Genomic DNA, 15838 nt, shown 5'->3' on the forward strand with positions numbered 1-15838 from the left:
TACCTTCTCCCCAAGATCACATTTAGAGGAGCAAGTGATGGCATTCATGAGCACCTGCTGAGGACATATATTTTTAAAATTTAATTTAATGACTCTTTTTTAAAAGATTTTATTTATTTTTAGACAGGGGAAAGGAGAGAGAGAGTTAGAGAAACATCAGTGTCTTGTTGCCTCTTATGTGGCCCCCACTGGGGACCTGGTCTGCAACCCAGGCATGTGCCCAGACTGTGATCCTTTGGTTCCCAGCCTGCGCTCAATCCACTGAGCTACACCAGCCATTTTGTAACTATTCTAATTAAAGGGTTTCCTTTTAAACATTTTTTTTCCTTCTGAGAATAAGTCAATTTCTAGCAGAGTTTTCTTTTCATTATAGGAATTTCTTATTTGGGTGCCATTACCACTTATTTTTTATTTTCATTTTCATTTTTCATCCTCATCCCGGGACATTTTTTTTCATTGCTTGTAGGGAGAGAGGAAGGGAGATAGAGAAACACTGATGCAAGAGACAAGCAGCAACTGATTGCTTGCCGTATGTGCCTGGACTGGGGATGTGGGTTCTAGGATCAAACCTGCAACCTAGGTATGTGCTCTGCCCAAGAATCAAACCTACAACCTTTTTGTTATTGGGATGACACTTCAACCAACTGAGGCACACCAGCCAGGGCACTACGTATTCTTTCAAAGTCCTAAGAAGCCCACAGAGATGAGCTCTAGCTACTATTATTATATAAATATATTTACCTCATTTCCATGTACAGCATTCATATAAAATAAAACTATTAACTTATAAATGCACTTGAGAGAATACAGCTGTGCCTTTTGTTCAGGCTGCTTGTAATGTCCTTTTTTTTTTTTTTCTTTTTTTTTTTTACATATGCTTTCTGGATGAGTCACTTTAATGTTGTGCACCTCAGCTGATAGTAATTCTACCACTAAATATATTCAGTTAAAGAAAATTGCAGGGTACTTATAATAATGTTTGGACCTACTCACATATATACTTGACAGAGTAAATTTTTATTTGCCCTTTCTGATAGCAAAGATGTAAGAAGTGATTAGTCACTTTGTCAATGGGTAAAATTAATAGAAATAATTAATTTAGAGAAAAAATTCTCAAGCCCCTAGAAAATCTGTTATATTTACATAAAATTACATATTTTGCATATGGTCTGGAGAATGTCATCATAGTACTTTTTGTCCCCTTAGATGCATATCATTTCACATATACTACATAATTAAAGAATCTTTCCATTTAAAATCTCACTTGAACTATTTATTTTGCACCTTAATTTCTTTAAAATTATAAAGTAGAGCATGTCTGTCATTTAAAATCTTCTCAATGAAAGATATACTACTCATATATATGCTTGTAGCTAGGTAAAAATTATATGTGTATTTCAACTGAAATAAGTAGATAAATAAGATTTGTGGGGAAAATTTCTTCCTACATACACCTCAAGAGTATATTGAACTTAAAAGGTTGTTTATAGAGTACAAGGAATAAATCTGTAATAAAGAACCCGGTAGCTATAACGTAACTTTTAATGTTATAGTTTAGATTCAGTAATTCACTAGCAGATGTAAAAAGTGAAATGAGAGGAAAAAAAATAAAGTGCCGCCAGAAGGACTAATCAGTCATTAAAAATGCCTGTAGTGGGAACTTACTCAGGAAATATTTGCACTGTCATTAAAAACTCCCTAATTTATATCAGTGAATGAATCTAATGACGGATACAGAAATACACCCTGAGGCTGAGGCTATCTATGCAGGAGATAAGTATTTCTAATCACTCTGCTATTTAAATGTTCTGAGCACTCCATGTACCCTACACACTTTTTCCCTAGTAAAAAACTCTCTCTCTCTCTCTCTCTCTCTCTCTCTCTCTCTCTCTCACTCACACACACACACACACACACACACACACACAAACACACACACACACGCACACTTTCAAGAAATATTAGAAATAATGTAGGTTAGGACCTCATTAAATAATTAAGTGATGAAGATTCATTGACTCTCAACTCTTGAGATTGAACCAAATATATTCAAGGGGATTCCAAGATGGCTGCAGAGTAGGTGTAAGGTGCATTCACTTGCTCCTGTTGCCTTACTGATTGACAGCTAAATTACAAAGCAATCAATCTGAATAACCAACTGAAGGGCAGCTGAACTGTAATAATATAACCATGAATTTATAGATGAAGCTACATAGAAACTGGTAAGAAGGATGGAGACACAGAAAGGGCTGGCCCCTGCACCCATGTTTGGCAGCTGAGAAGCTGGAAGGATATCTCAGCTGCAGAACTCCCTCCCTCCAGGAGTGTGGGGTCTGAACCCCATTCAGGGATCCACAACCCAGAGCAACAGAGACAGGAAGAGGATCCCACATAGCATCTGGTGGTGAAAATCAGTGGAGATTCACGTGGCCTGGGATAGAAAGGAGTCTCCTATAGACCTAGATGCCACCTTTCCCGTGCCAAGCAATCCTGTTGTTATAGCAACAGCCTGGTGCATGCACTACCTGGTCCTCCAACTACTGGTGATACAATTCTCTTGTGCTCAGGTCCTATAGAGGGGTCTGCTGGTGGTACCTAGCAGAAACCTCTGGAGAGCTCTTTTCCTGGAGAACCTATTGGTGAAGACTCAGACAGTGACTGAACTGTGTGGCTTTGGAAAGGGAACCATTCTTACCCACATCAGGTGTGCAACTGGTACCCTCCTCCACCTGTTGAATCACTTGGCCTGCCCTGCTGAATTCGGTCACACAGGGGATAAGAGTGTCATGCAGAGCTGCAACTGTCAGAGCACTTCTCCCAGGAAGGTTTTCATCCAGGAACCAGAGACACAGATGCTGAGTCGTGTGTCTGCATCACAAGGGGGGCAACTGCTATCTCTCCTGCAAACTCAGTGCAGGTTATCCTAGGAAAGGGGATAAGTGCATGACGCCCACCTAAAAGTTTGCTGGCATCATCCACAATGGCAGACTCTTTGGATCTGTCACCCAAGTCATCTTGGCCCTGCCCTACTGAGCTCAGTTCTGCAAGGGGGTTTCTGCAAGAGCCCTGCTTGGAGTTGGGACATTTGGAGTATATCTCCCTCAGAGGATATTGACTGGGACTGAGACAAAGTGCTTAGTCCTTACCCTGCAGGCTCAGCCAGAAACAGAACCAATGGAAGACTCTTTTGATCTATTCCCCCGAACCCCAGTGGCTCTACCCTGGTAAGCTTGTTTCTGCTGAGAGGATGGCTCACTATACCCACCCTGTACCTGCAGCACATTCCTCCTGGGGTAGCTCGAATTGGAGACTCTGGTGGAGAATATGTGGCTTGGCTCTGGAGTAGGGGCCACATCTTACCAATTAGCCCCAAGCAGGGGCTCACTACCCCTGTCCTCCCAATTCTGGTCATCTTGGCTTACCCAGGTCACAACCTGTGGAAGGGTCTGTGGGTTGTGACCACCCTGGGCCTACTCTACAGCTTTTATTCAGAGGTTTCTGTAGTAACACCAGAGGACCTCAGAGGGAGGAGGAATGGCTGACAACTAGAGGTAGACCTTAAAGGCTCAGACCATTTACAGATCTGCCACAAGACCTACACTGAGAAAACTATCAAAAAGAGATATTAAGAAAACAATCTCATCTACAATTGTAACAACAACAAAAAATAATGTACCTGGGAATAAAGTTAAACAAGGAGGTAAAAAAAAAACTATAATTGGGAAATTATTAGATAGTGAAGAAAGAAGTTGAAGAGGATACAAATAAGTGGAAATACATACCATGGTCATAAATATGAAAATTTAACATCATTAAAATGTCCCTACTTTCCAAAGCAATATACAGATTCAACACAATTCCTATTAAAATTCCAATGACATATATCACAGACATATAACAAAGATTCCAAAAATTTGTATGGGACCACAAAAATAACCCCAAATAACCTTAGCAATCTTGAGAAAGAGAAACAAAGTTGGAAGGATTATACTACCTGATATCAAACTATATTGTAAGACCATACTAATCAAAACAGCATGACACCGGCATAACAAGCATACAGATCAGTGGAACAGTATAGAGAGCCCAGGAATAAACCCATGCTTTTACGGTCAATTAATATTTGAAATACGAGGGAAGAACATACAATGGGGTAAAGACAGTCTCTTCAACATATGGTGTTGGGAAATTAGATACTTGCAAAAAAATGAAACTAGACCACCAACTTACACAATACACAAAAATAAAGTCAACATGGAATAAAGATTTAAATGTAATTTGTGAAGCCATAAAAATCCTAGAAGAAAATATAGCCCTTAATATTGCAAACATTTCCCCAGTCAGGGCACATGCCTGGGTTGCAGGCCAGTTCCCAGCAGGGGACTCAGGAGAGGCAACCACACATTGACGTTTCTCTCCCACTCTTTCTCCTTCCCTTCCCCTCTCTCTAAAAATAAATAAATAAATAAAATATTTATATATATTGCAAACGTTTCTTGTAGCAATATTTTTGTTGCTATATCTCCTCAGGCAAGGGAAACAATGAAAAAAATAAATGGAAATACATCAAATTAAAAAGCTTCTGCACATCAAAAGAAACCATCAACAAAATGCAAAGGGAACTCACTCAATGGGAGAACCTATTTACCAAAGATGTATCTGACAAAGGGTTAATTTCCAGAGTATATAAAGAACTTATAGAACTCAACCCCAAGAAGACAAAGAACCCAAATTAAATATGGGCAAAAGACCTGAATAGACACTTCTACAAAGAATTCACACAGATGGCCCATAGATATATGAAAAAATGCTCAACTTCACTAACCACCAGAAAGATGCAAATTAAAACCACAGTGAGACAGAGAACAAGGGGACAGTGACCAGAGGGGAGAGGGGAAGGAATTTAAGGGGAAAAAAGGGGAGGGATTTGGAGGAACAAGTATGAAGGACACAAGGACAAGAACTAAGGGGGGTGGAAATGGGAAGGAGGTGGGGAGCATGGGGCAGGGTGGGCTGGGATGGGAGAAATAGAAAACTGTACTTGAAAAATAACTAAAATTAAAATTAAAAATAAAATAATAAAACCACAGTGAGACACCACCTTGCACTGGTCAAAATGTCTATCATCAATACATCAACAAGCAAAAACTGGTGAGGATGTGGAGAAAGGGGAGCCCTAGTGCACTGTTGGTGGGAATGTAGACTGGTGCAGCCACTGTGGAAAACTGTGGAGTCTACTCAAAAAGTGATAAATGAAACTGCCTTTCAGCCCAGTGATTCCACTCCTGGGAATATATCCAAAGAAACCCAAAATGCTAATTAGAAAAAATATGTGTACCCCTACATTTATTGTAACATAATTTATAATAACCAAGCCTGGAAACAGCCCAAGTGCCCATCAGTAAATGAGTGGATAGAAAAGCTGTGAGTCATTTAGACAATGGAATACTGCTTGGAGGTAAAAAAGAAAGAATGTTTACCTTTTGCACAGCATGGATGGTCCTGGAGTTTGTTATGCTAAGTGAAATAAGCCAGTCAGAGAAAGACAAATACCATATCATTTCACTTATAAGTGGAATCTAGTGAGCAGAATAAACTGACCAACAGAATAGAATCAGAGGCATCTATACATAGAACAGAGTGACAGCTATCAGAGGGGAGGTTTGAGGGGGAACTGAATGAAGGAAGGTGATTGGATTAGTCCAAAAATAAACACATATGCATATCATTGTAGACACGGACAACCATATGGTCATAGCCAGAGAGAAAGTGGGAGGATGGCAGTGGCCAAAGGGAGGAAAAGTAGGAGTGGAAAAAGAATTTGGGGTGGTGGGTGTATGATGTAGTGTGCAGATGATGTTTCATTGACTTGTATACTTGAAATGTGTATGGTTTTTGAACCAGTGTCATCCTAATATTCACACATATATGTAAGGGGGATCCGAAAAGTGAAATTTATTTATAAAAATGTGTGTATTTATTCTCGTATGTTAAAACTTCAGTCACCTTCAAAGTACTCTACATTTGATGCAGTACACCTATTGAGACATTTTTCCACTGCTCAAAATAGTTTTTGAACTTGTCAATTTTGAGGCATTTTAGTGTTTCTGCTGTTTTTCTTGTTTCAGCTCTTCCACATTGGCAAAATGTTCCCCTTTGAGGCTTTTTTCTTCATCTGGGGAAACAAAAATATGTCACTCTGGGCAAGATCGGGTGAATGGGAAGAATGGGGCACAGGAGTTTTGGGTTAAAAATTGCTGAACACTCAGCGTGTTGTGGTCAGGTGCACTCATAAATCACCCATCATGAAATGGGCAAATGTGTTAAAAGAGTCTTCAAAAAAATTCACTGAAGATGAACACAGCCTCTCGCAACAGTACCACCTGTTTTAGGAACTCACGTGATACAGATGAGTTCCTAGAACGCTCATCTAGTAGGGGAAACCTGTGCTATAAGGGACCCACTCTCCAGAAGATAGTTCCAGTTTTTTTTGGGGGGTCCCCCTTCTGTATCTTAAAGGAAGGTAATCAAGCATATTAATTCCTTTGTAACACATTAAAAAACGTGTTACCTTTTAGAGAAGTCTAGAAAGCCAAAAAAAATAATAATAATTTTAAATGTCTGCATGGAAATACAGGCTAAAGGTTTTAATCTCCAGAAATATTGTTTAAATTAGGAACCTGTTAGTATCTCTAACAAATTGGCTGTTCATTAGTATAATTATATTGGCTGCTCATTAGTGTATTTGTAACTGGTTCATAGACCTAAAATTCTATGTACCTTAAAAAACCTACAGAGAAGACCATCTAAGTTTAGTTCTCTCAATTAGAAGGAAGATCCATATTAAGTTAAGTCAGATTGTAGCAGCATAGCAAGTAGTGAGTGACTGCTCTTTTGTGGTTGTTCAGGTACATCTAAATTGTTGTTTCATTCTTAGGGGCACATAACAGTAGAAATTTGTCTGTAGCAAAGGATAGTATAGGAGAATGATAGTGAAATATGAAATGAAAATTTATAGATACAACAAGAGAAACTGTTTATCAAATCGTTTAACTTGAATGACTGCTTTTTAAGGGAGATATTATCTTCATTTTGCAAGTCAGGAAATGGCAACCCAGAATTGCCAAGTAATTGACTCAAGGTAACCCAACTAGTAGCTGGTATGACAGAAATTAGAATCTCGTTCAATCTGGCTTCTCAGACCATGCTTATTCCCCAATATAAATAATATGCCTTTGTGCCAATGGGTACAGATTTTATTTCAACTGTCTAGCCTTCCAGGTACCGGAGACACTATTTTACATTTACAATTGACTGAGAAGACATCCTTTGGCTCATAGCATACCCCTGCTTTAAAGTAGAACATACTTCATAGAGTTTTTATGAATATTAAATTAGTTAACAGATAAAACCACTTAGAATAATGTCTATAATGTCTAGTGCAAATTAATTAGTCAATAAGTGTAGCCTGGAAAGATTGAGAAGATGCTAGTGATGCCATTCCTGTAAAACAGGGAGTAGACTTGATTGGTGTGGCTGTAAGGCAAAATGTGGTCTCATCTGATGGTTAAGAAAAATTCAAGTAGGCTGATATTGATTATAAGTGAACAATTTTTATCAAGTGTAGAAAAGGGAATAAGCCACTTAGGATAGAGTAAATCCTCTGTTCTGGATCTAGTTTATGCACCAGCTTAGATTCACCAGGTACCCCTTGTGTGCCACCACCCATCTCCAGGCCTGGGCTAAATGATTTGTACCCCATCCAGAGCTGGAAGTTCAGCCACCTTGTAAGAGAATTTCACCAATGAGAGGATAGGAAATGAGAAGGAGCCAGCATGTGAACTGCTCAGTCCCTTTACCAGCTCTTCAAAGTTGCAGTTGTTTCATTTGTATTATTTGGAGATGAGAACCGAGTGCATGGTTAGCATGGCCCAATGCAAAATGAAAGTGCAGACCCCCCATTTAATACATTATTGAGAATTTCAAAATGGTGACAACAAAGCATTAAAGTACAGACCCCTTCTAAGTACAGGGTCCTTTGCCACTACACAGGTCACATGGCCGTTTAGTTGGCTTTGATGGAGAACAGTCTGAGGTACTAAGCAAGCATGTGAATTTTTTGTAAAGCTGTGGTCAGTTCAGTAACTTACTCTTGCACTGCTTTCTTCCCCTTTTTCCTCATACCATTTCCCTGAGGACACACCCCACACTCACCCCCAATAAGGTCTTTATAATGCAAGTTTTTTCTTAGTCTCCTTTTTGAGAAACATAGGGTGTGGACTACAGAAAATAATATTTTTTGTCCCACCTTCTGAATTCTTCTGGCTGGGCTAATAATCAAATTAACAGAGACAGATTAACAGGAGAAAACCCAGAGAATCTAATATATGGGCATGGGGAATTCACATTGACATGATGAATCTGTGAAAATCCCAATGACAATGAAGCAACATTGACTATATAACATATTTTGGACAAAGGAGAAAAGGGGGGAAGAGGATATTAGGTTTCAGAAGTGAGAATGGGCCATTTTCAGATAGTTGAGGAAGAGTAGAACATACATGGCAGGAAAATTATTTCAAGGCAACCCAGAAATGATGGGACGAAGGGGTTCCCTAGCTTACAGACACTTTCTTCAAGCCCTCTTGTTTAACAAACTTCATTCAAATTAGGCAAGGCAACATCCTATGATTCCCTTTCTGAAGCAGGTTTCCCTGTCTGAATCTCTTGGGCAGGAAAAAAAGGAGGGTTGAAGTTTCTTTCTGCATCTTAGTTCTTAATGAACAGCTTAAAATCAATACCCCAAAAGGCAGCTTCAGGGTGGCAAAACTGGTTTCCTTCCGTGACTATAACACTTTGTTACTTGTCTTTAAAACCTGAAGGGCTGTTCCAAATCTCCTTTGGTGTCACTTCTAAGATACCATAATTCAACCAACTTTAAAGGCATACATTTTCTATAATGGTATTTTTATAGTGTAGCCTCAAATTTACATGTGGACTAAAATCCTTACATTATTACAGTTCCACTACTTCATTCTTTTTTCAACATAAATTAATAATTCATTAGAGGCGAAAGAACAGAGGAGCCTAACAAATAAAGGTGTTCCTTCTCTTTCTTGTCTCAATTCCTCACTTTCTGGTTTGTCTAATAAGCACCTCCTGCAGCCCTGCCTCTTCTGCAAATAATTAGACAGATGCCAACTTTCTGCTTCCTTTCCACACTCACATCATAGTTGATATGGTAAGTTTCAGTCACTATGACTGTAGCTAGCCTCTGAATGCACATTCAGTTGCAGAAATGAGCATAAATTTAAATCTGAACCAAAACTTCTTGAGATATACATGATCATTCAACAAATATTTATTGAGGGAAAAACAAAGAATTAGATATGGATCTTACATGGTAGTGACTGTGTTAATGTACAGAACAATAAAAAAAAATCCCATTCAAAGCAGAAACTAACATGTGGAAGATCACTTAAACAAAAGTACCTATAAATGATAGAGAATTTAGACTAGAGCTTTGGAGGGACTTATTGAGAACTCAGGATCTGACATGTGAAATTGAGGACAAGAAATATCTGGAAAGTAGTGTTTTATTCAGAATTTAACTTCAGGGTAAAAAGCAATATCTGTGAATTAAAAATATATATATTGTTATTTGAGGTATTTGGACTTTTGTATGCATAGCAACTTGCTCAGACTATTTCTGTATTTAACAATCAAAAGATGAATCCTCCTTTTCATCCTCTTTTTACTATTTTTAACTAGAGTTCCTATTGCTCTTAGTAGGAAGATTACTATTGTGGCCTAAACCTGGCCTTTGGGCATTTTGTTTTTTGCAGAAAGTTCCTGATATATTTATTTGTTCCAAGCAACCAACATGACATAAACAACCTGTCAGTTTTATATCTTCAGGTTTTTAATTAAGCAAATGGATAAGGAGAAATCTTGTGAATAATTATCAAGAATTAAGCAGAAAAACCCACACTGAAAAAATAATTCAGTTTTAAAGTCAGAATAATTTCCTCCACAGCTAACTCATCCTTTAAATACTGCAAGGGATGATTGCTAATCCATTAGCAAATTTTTGGCAAGCAAAGCTATATTAGACTTCTTCAACAAATAGTAGTTTTCAAGTTTTTGGATCTAAGTAAGTGGCAGAAAATTATACAGAACTGTTTGAACTGACAGGTTTATAAGAAAAAGATGTCTTTATTGTTGGTACTTGATTTTTCAGTTTCTTGAACTTCCATGTATACAAGGTCTGTCTGGAAAAAGTCCAGCCACTGTTAATATAATGAGAATGGTTTGCGCACATAAATGTAACCTGGTAGCCAAGTAGAGAGGACTAGAATGCACACACATGAACAATGATGACTTCTCTGTAGTGGTCAGTAGGGGCGGTAGACACTACTGAGTGAGCATGTGTACTGTGTGGCCATCACATTCAAAATGACTCAGCAAGCAGAGCAATGAATCTGCATCAAATTTTGCATTAATCTTGCACATTTCTCTGCGGAAACTATTGGGTGATTCAGAAGGCTGCAGCTATGGGCAACTGGTGATTTGCAGCTACTGCAGTGCACCCATCGATGTATCATGTCTCATGCAGAGGTTTTTTTTTGTCAAAACATCAAATCATCCAGGTAACTCAGCCTCCCCAAAGCCCAGATTTAGTGCTCTGTGACTCTGGGTTTTCCTAAAACTAAAATCACTTTTGAAAGGGAAGAGATTTCAGATCACCGATAAGATTCAGAAAGGCCTATTTCACTCAGCATAATGCTTTCCAGTTCCATCCATGTTGTTGCAAAGGGTAGTAGCTCCTTTCTCTCTGCTGCATAGAATTCCATTGTGTATATGTACCACAATTTTTTTATCCATTTATTTACTGATGGGCATCTAGGTTGCTTCCAACTCTTGGCTATTGTAAATTGTGCTGCTATGAACATTGTGGTGCATAGGTTCTCTGAAATTGAGGTTCTTTGAAACTGATGTTTTACGATTCTTAGGATATAATCCTAGCAGATGATCTCACCTTTAACAGGAAGCTAAACAACAAAACAAGCAAGCAAGCAGAATAAAAATAAAGACACTGAAATAGAGAACAATGGGACAGTGATCAGAGGGGAGAGGGAAGGGAATTTAAGGGAAAAATAAGGGGAGGGATTTGGAGGAACAAATAGGAAGGACACAGGGACGAGAACTAAGGGGGGTGGAAATGGGAGAGAGGTGGGGAGCATGGGGCGGGGGGGGGCTGGGATGGGAGAAATAGACAAAAAAAACTGTACTTGAAAAATAACTAAATAAAATTTTAAAAAAGAAATTAAAAGAAAAAAAGATTCCGGAAGGCAAGTTAGGCCAGCTGATGGCAATTGGAAGAACTGTGCGAGGTCCCAAGGTACCTATTTTGAAGGGGACTGAGGCATCTTTGTCCTATGTACAATGTTTCTTGTATCTTGTACCTTATTCAATGAATGTCTCTGGTTTTTCATATTACATAACTGGATACCTTCTGGGCAGGCCTTATATAAGGGAATTTCTCCTCATGGAGTCACAAATGTGTGTATGAGGAGAGTTTTGCCAAATTTTGTCAGGGAGTTGATTTTGTCACATATTGAAATTTTCATTGTTATTCTGATATGCCTCGCAATGACACTGGAATTTACTTAAAAATAGTATTATTTTATTTCTGTTTCATAGTTCTTTGATGAATAACAGTGTTTCAGAGGTCTGGATTTAAGAACCAATGTCACAGGCTACCTTTCAAATTGTAATACTTTGACTTTTCAACTAGAACCCAGGCAAATGCCATTGCTATTGATAGAAATGTCTTCATATCTAATTGGTCATCATGTAGTAATAGACTATCTATCTATAAAATAAGACTAGATTTTTAAAGTACCCCTCTGAAAAGAAGTCATCATGAGAGATCTGGAAAGTGTATTTAGGGGAATTCCAATACAATACTTAAAATCATTGGTTCTCAGTGAGGAGAGAAAAAGAAAAGTGCAGAGAATGTTCAGAATAGTTAAGGCAAGTGATGATAGTGTAGGAAGGCATGCTGAAAGTTTGTGAGTATGTACGTGAATTTGTGTTTGCTGGATTTTGCTCCAAATTCTCTGTATGTATCAACAGTTATTTTTAATTACTCTATGAGTATGAAAAGTACTAGGCAATCAAACTTTTAGCGTAGATGTTAGTTTATACAATCTAGAATACTTCAACAAAAGAAAAATATTTGATCCTTTTCTGTAATTTAACCTTAAATTATTTATAAAGTCAAGAACATGCATTGATAAAATAAGGTCTCTTTGAACCTTAGCTTCTCTTTAATCTTCAAATTAGATTTAAAGGATGAAATATTAGAAATTTCATCAATAAATTTAAATAGGAATAGATTCATTTGAGCTAATGGGTGAAGAAAATTGTGACATTTTCATGTTAAACCTGAAAGTCTGGTATATTATATTACACATTTCACTTACTTAATGGAGAGTAGAATTTTTATGAGCAGTGAATCAAAAAAATGTGAGTTGACTTCATGGAACTCTTTTCCACATTAAAAAAATACTTTAACTGATACAGTTGTTTTTAATCTTTTCCTGGAATACCTGGTAGAGTATTCTAAAGGCTTGGCATATTGTTCTTCAGTTTCAGCTCAGATTCTCAAGAGCAACCTTGCAGCAATGGAACAACAAATTGTTCATCTGGAACGTGACATCAAGAAGTTCCCCCAAACAGAAAATCAACATGATAAATTTGTGGAGAAGATGACAATATCCTTTATTTAAACATTTTGTTTATTTGTTAGTTTATATGTGTATGTGTGTGTGTCTGTGTACTTTCTGGTTAGTTCCAAACTTATTCTGTTTATACTGGATGAATTTTTATAAAGGCTGTTCTTATATTAACAGCATAAATTTTACTTCATGATATTTTGAACCAGGTACAGTAGACAAGAGAACAATTATATAAGAAAACAATGCCATTTCTCAAAGAAGAATCTTATTTGGAGTCCCACAAGATATGCAAGGTAAGTCTTATGAGGCTTGATTAGACATAGACCAAAACGAAACAAAGAACCTCCTTGTGTAACCATTTGCTTAAAGGAAATTATCAACAGGAGAAAACTTACTTTGGTCAAAGATTTTTTATCTTTGTTATATGTACAGTTTTTTTTCCCTGAAGGCACGCATGCATTTTCAAGGGCAGAGGATGACTAATATCAGTACACTAAAAGGATTGTGAAAGATAAAATGGATGCATGGATGAATAGATGAATTGATAAATAGATTATATATTTAAATAAATCACAGTAGCTATCTATACAACATTAAGCATTCCCTGATAAATAAGTGGTTTTAAACTTTCCATTTACATATGTTATATCTGTATAAATTACAGAAATATATGAAAAGGAAACTTGAGAACTAGCATTTAGTTTACATTGTTTAATGTTAAGTCTGGTGTCTAAAGATAAACCACATAAGAGCCGTGTTTTGTTTTTTTCTTCAGTTTGGTTTTCAAAAGTTAAAGCCATATCATACTCCTCTGGGTTTAAGGAAATATCCTGAACTACAGATTGATTCACTATTTTATATCTCTAGAGGGAATAAATACTGTAAATTATTTGCCTGATAATAAGTAAACTCCTTCAACAACTATATAACAGTCACCTTGTTTCAAGGTTAAATCCAGTGCCTTTTTCTTCTCAAATATGCTTTCCTTCCTGCCTAATTTGTAAGTTACTGTACAGAACATGAATTGCCTGAGAATGGCAATTTAGATTTACATTAAAAATTTTTTTTCATTCGTAGATTTTTGGCTCATAAATTAATGTTGTTTTGTGTGGTCCTTTAGTGACTCTGAGTACTTTCATAAAGAGGAATATTGTAAACAAATTTGTGGGTGGTTGGAGGCAGGAAATCCTCAGAAATAACCTTGGAATGCATAACTGCCCACAGTGGGATACTTAATGTGAAGATTTAGCTTTATTGCTGATTAGATTAGTCTTTTGAATAGGTTATATTGTCCTGTGGCCGAATATACTGCCTAAATTTTTCTAGTTTTGATTTGGCTCTTTTTAAAAAGATTTTATTTATTTGTTTGTAGAGAGAGAGAGGAAGGGAGAAAGAGAAGGAGAGAAACATCAGTGTGTGGTTGCCTGTGCCTGCCCTCTCCTGGGAATGTGGCCCACAACCCAGGCATGTGCTGGGAAACAAACTAGTGACCCTTTGGTTCACAGGCCCGCCCTCAATCCACTGAGCCACACCAGTCAGGGCTGATTTTGGCTTTTGTATCTTATATTTCAATTAAATTTCTGATCCCTTTGTTCTTTTTCACGTTTTCTTCTAAATTGGCATGTAGCCACATAACAGCTTGCACTATTGAGGAGTGTTAGAAAAAGAAAAGTAATTTCAAACCTGTATCAACTTGGCCTGGACTCTCTTATTTTATTTCTCTCTTTATACAGGTAATTAAGCGCTTAAAAATGAAAATCCAGAGTCTTGTATATCTCCATGTTACAGATGAATGGTTGGTTATTCTTTATTTAAGTGGCATTTAAGTATGACTCTTTGTCCATAAGGATATTGTAAACTATATTAAAATGTATTAAAATAACTTTATATATCACATTAGAAAACCAAAATATGCAGCAATTTATTTTCTGAATAAAAAGTTAAAATATTGAGTAAAATTGTTTAAAAACTCCAAATTAATGAATTATAATGATAGAACTATTGCTGAAGTTATTCTACCTCTGGAAGACTGAATGACAGTCTTCCATTGAAAGTTAACAGTTTCTTCAAAATGACAAAATGCATAATCATCACATACATCTATGTTGTATGAATTCTGGTGCCTACTTAATATTTTTCTACTGTTTGGGCAGATTCAAAAGAGAAGGATATTTTATCAAGAGATATTTGATTCTGTTTTCAAAGTTAGAACCATGATTCTATTTCTAGTAAAGGTTTCTTTGTACTGGATGATCTTTCCAGTGTTTCTGTCCACTGCCAATAAATTGGTTGGCTTCAGGTCAGTGGCTCTTTAAATTGAAAAACTACAAGCACACCATGGGAGTAGTTTCCCTTGAAACTAACTATACCTACTTAAGCAGTAATCTCTTTATAAGCACTGTGAGTTCAAAAGCTGAATAAACACCACCACGCCTCTGAGCTTTTAGAAAAGTTGCAGTGCTATAGTTAGCAACAACGGCATGACAGCCAGAAAACATACAGATTGAATACACAAGTTGAATCTACACTAAATCTCTAGGTCGGGCTAAGTCCCATAGCCCCCTATGTTTACCCTTGCTTTTCCCATAATATTAATTAAAAACTTATAATACGCTAGGCGTTGCCAGGCCATGAAAATACAACTTTGCATAATATAGAAAACTTGACCTCTAGCTGCTAAGAGTCTGGCATTTCCATGCTTTTCTATCTTTCTGTCCCCATGGCCATGATCATGTCTGATGTTTTATATGCCCATCACAATATACAGCACCTAGCAACATGTCGACACTCAGTAAGTATGTGCTGAATCACAGAATATTAGAGCTAGAGAAAATGGGGATCACCTTGTTCAAGATATTAGTTTAGTTAGTACTTCAAAAGGGATATTGTTAAGCAATAGTAGGTTGTGCTTATAGTTCTGAAATTTTTCTACATAATAAATCTTCTCAGGAACACTGAGAACACTTCTCAGGAACACTTAAATAACACTGAGTCACTTTTTTAGAGCATGCATATAAAGTATAATCAGTTTTAGAAGGGATAACTCACAACTTTATAAAGTTAATGTCGAAAAAATTGGACAACAAGCAAGTGAA

General features: G+C 37.1%; 1 protein-coding gene across 3 annotated transcripts in view; it reads left to right on the plus strand.

Annotated features, from left to right (window-relative positions):
• DIAPH2 (diaphanous related formin 2) overlaps positions 1–15838 on the plus strand; it is a 914916-nt gene that overhangs the window by 518556 nt on the left and 380522 nt on the right. For all 3 annotated transcript variants that reach the window (XM_037165779.2, XM_037165780.2, XM_037165781.2), the window contains one exon: positions 12655–12779. In XM_037165779.2, the coding sequence (XP_037021674.2) occupies positions 12655–12779 (125 nt within the window). The remainder of the gene's footprint in view (positions 1–12654; positions 12780–15838) is intronic.

Source organism: Artibeus jamaicensis, unplaced genomic scaffold (genome assembly GCF_021234435.1).
Source record: "Artibeus jamaicensis isolate MK-2021 breed Jamaican fruit bat unplaced genomic scaffold, CSHL_Jam_final scaffold_461, whole genome shotgun sequence".
NCBI lineage: Eukaryota > Metazoa > Chordata > Mammalia > Chiroptera > Phyllostomidae > Artibeus > Artibeus jamaicensis.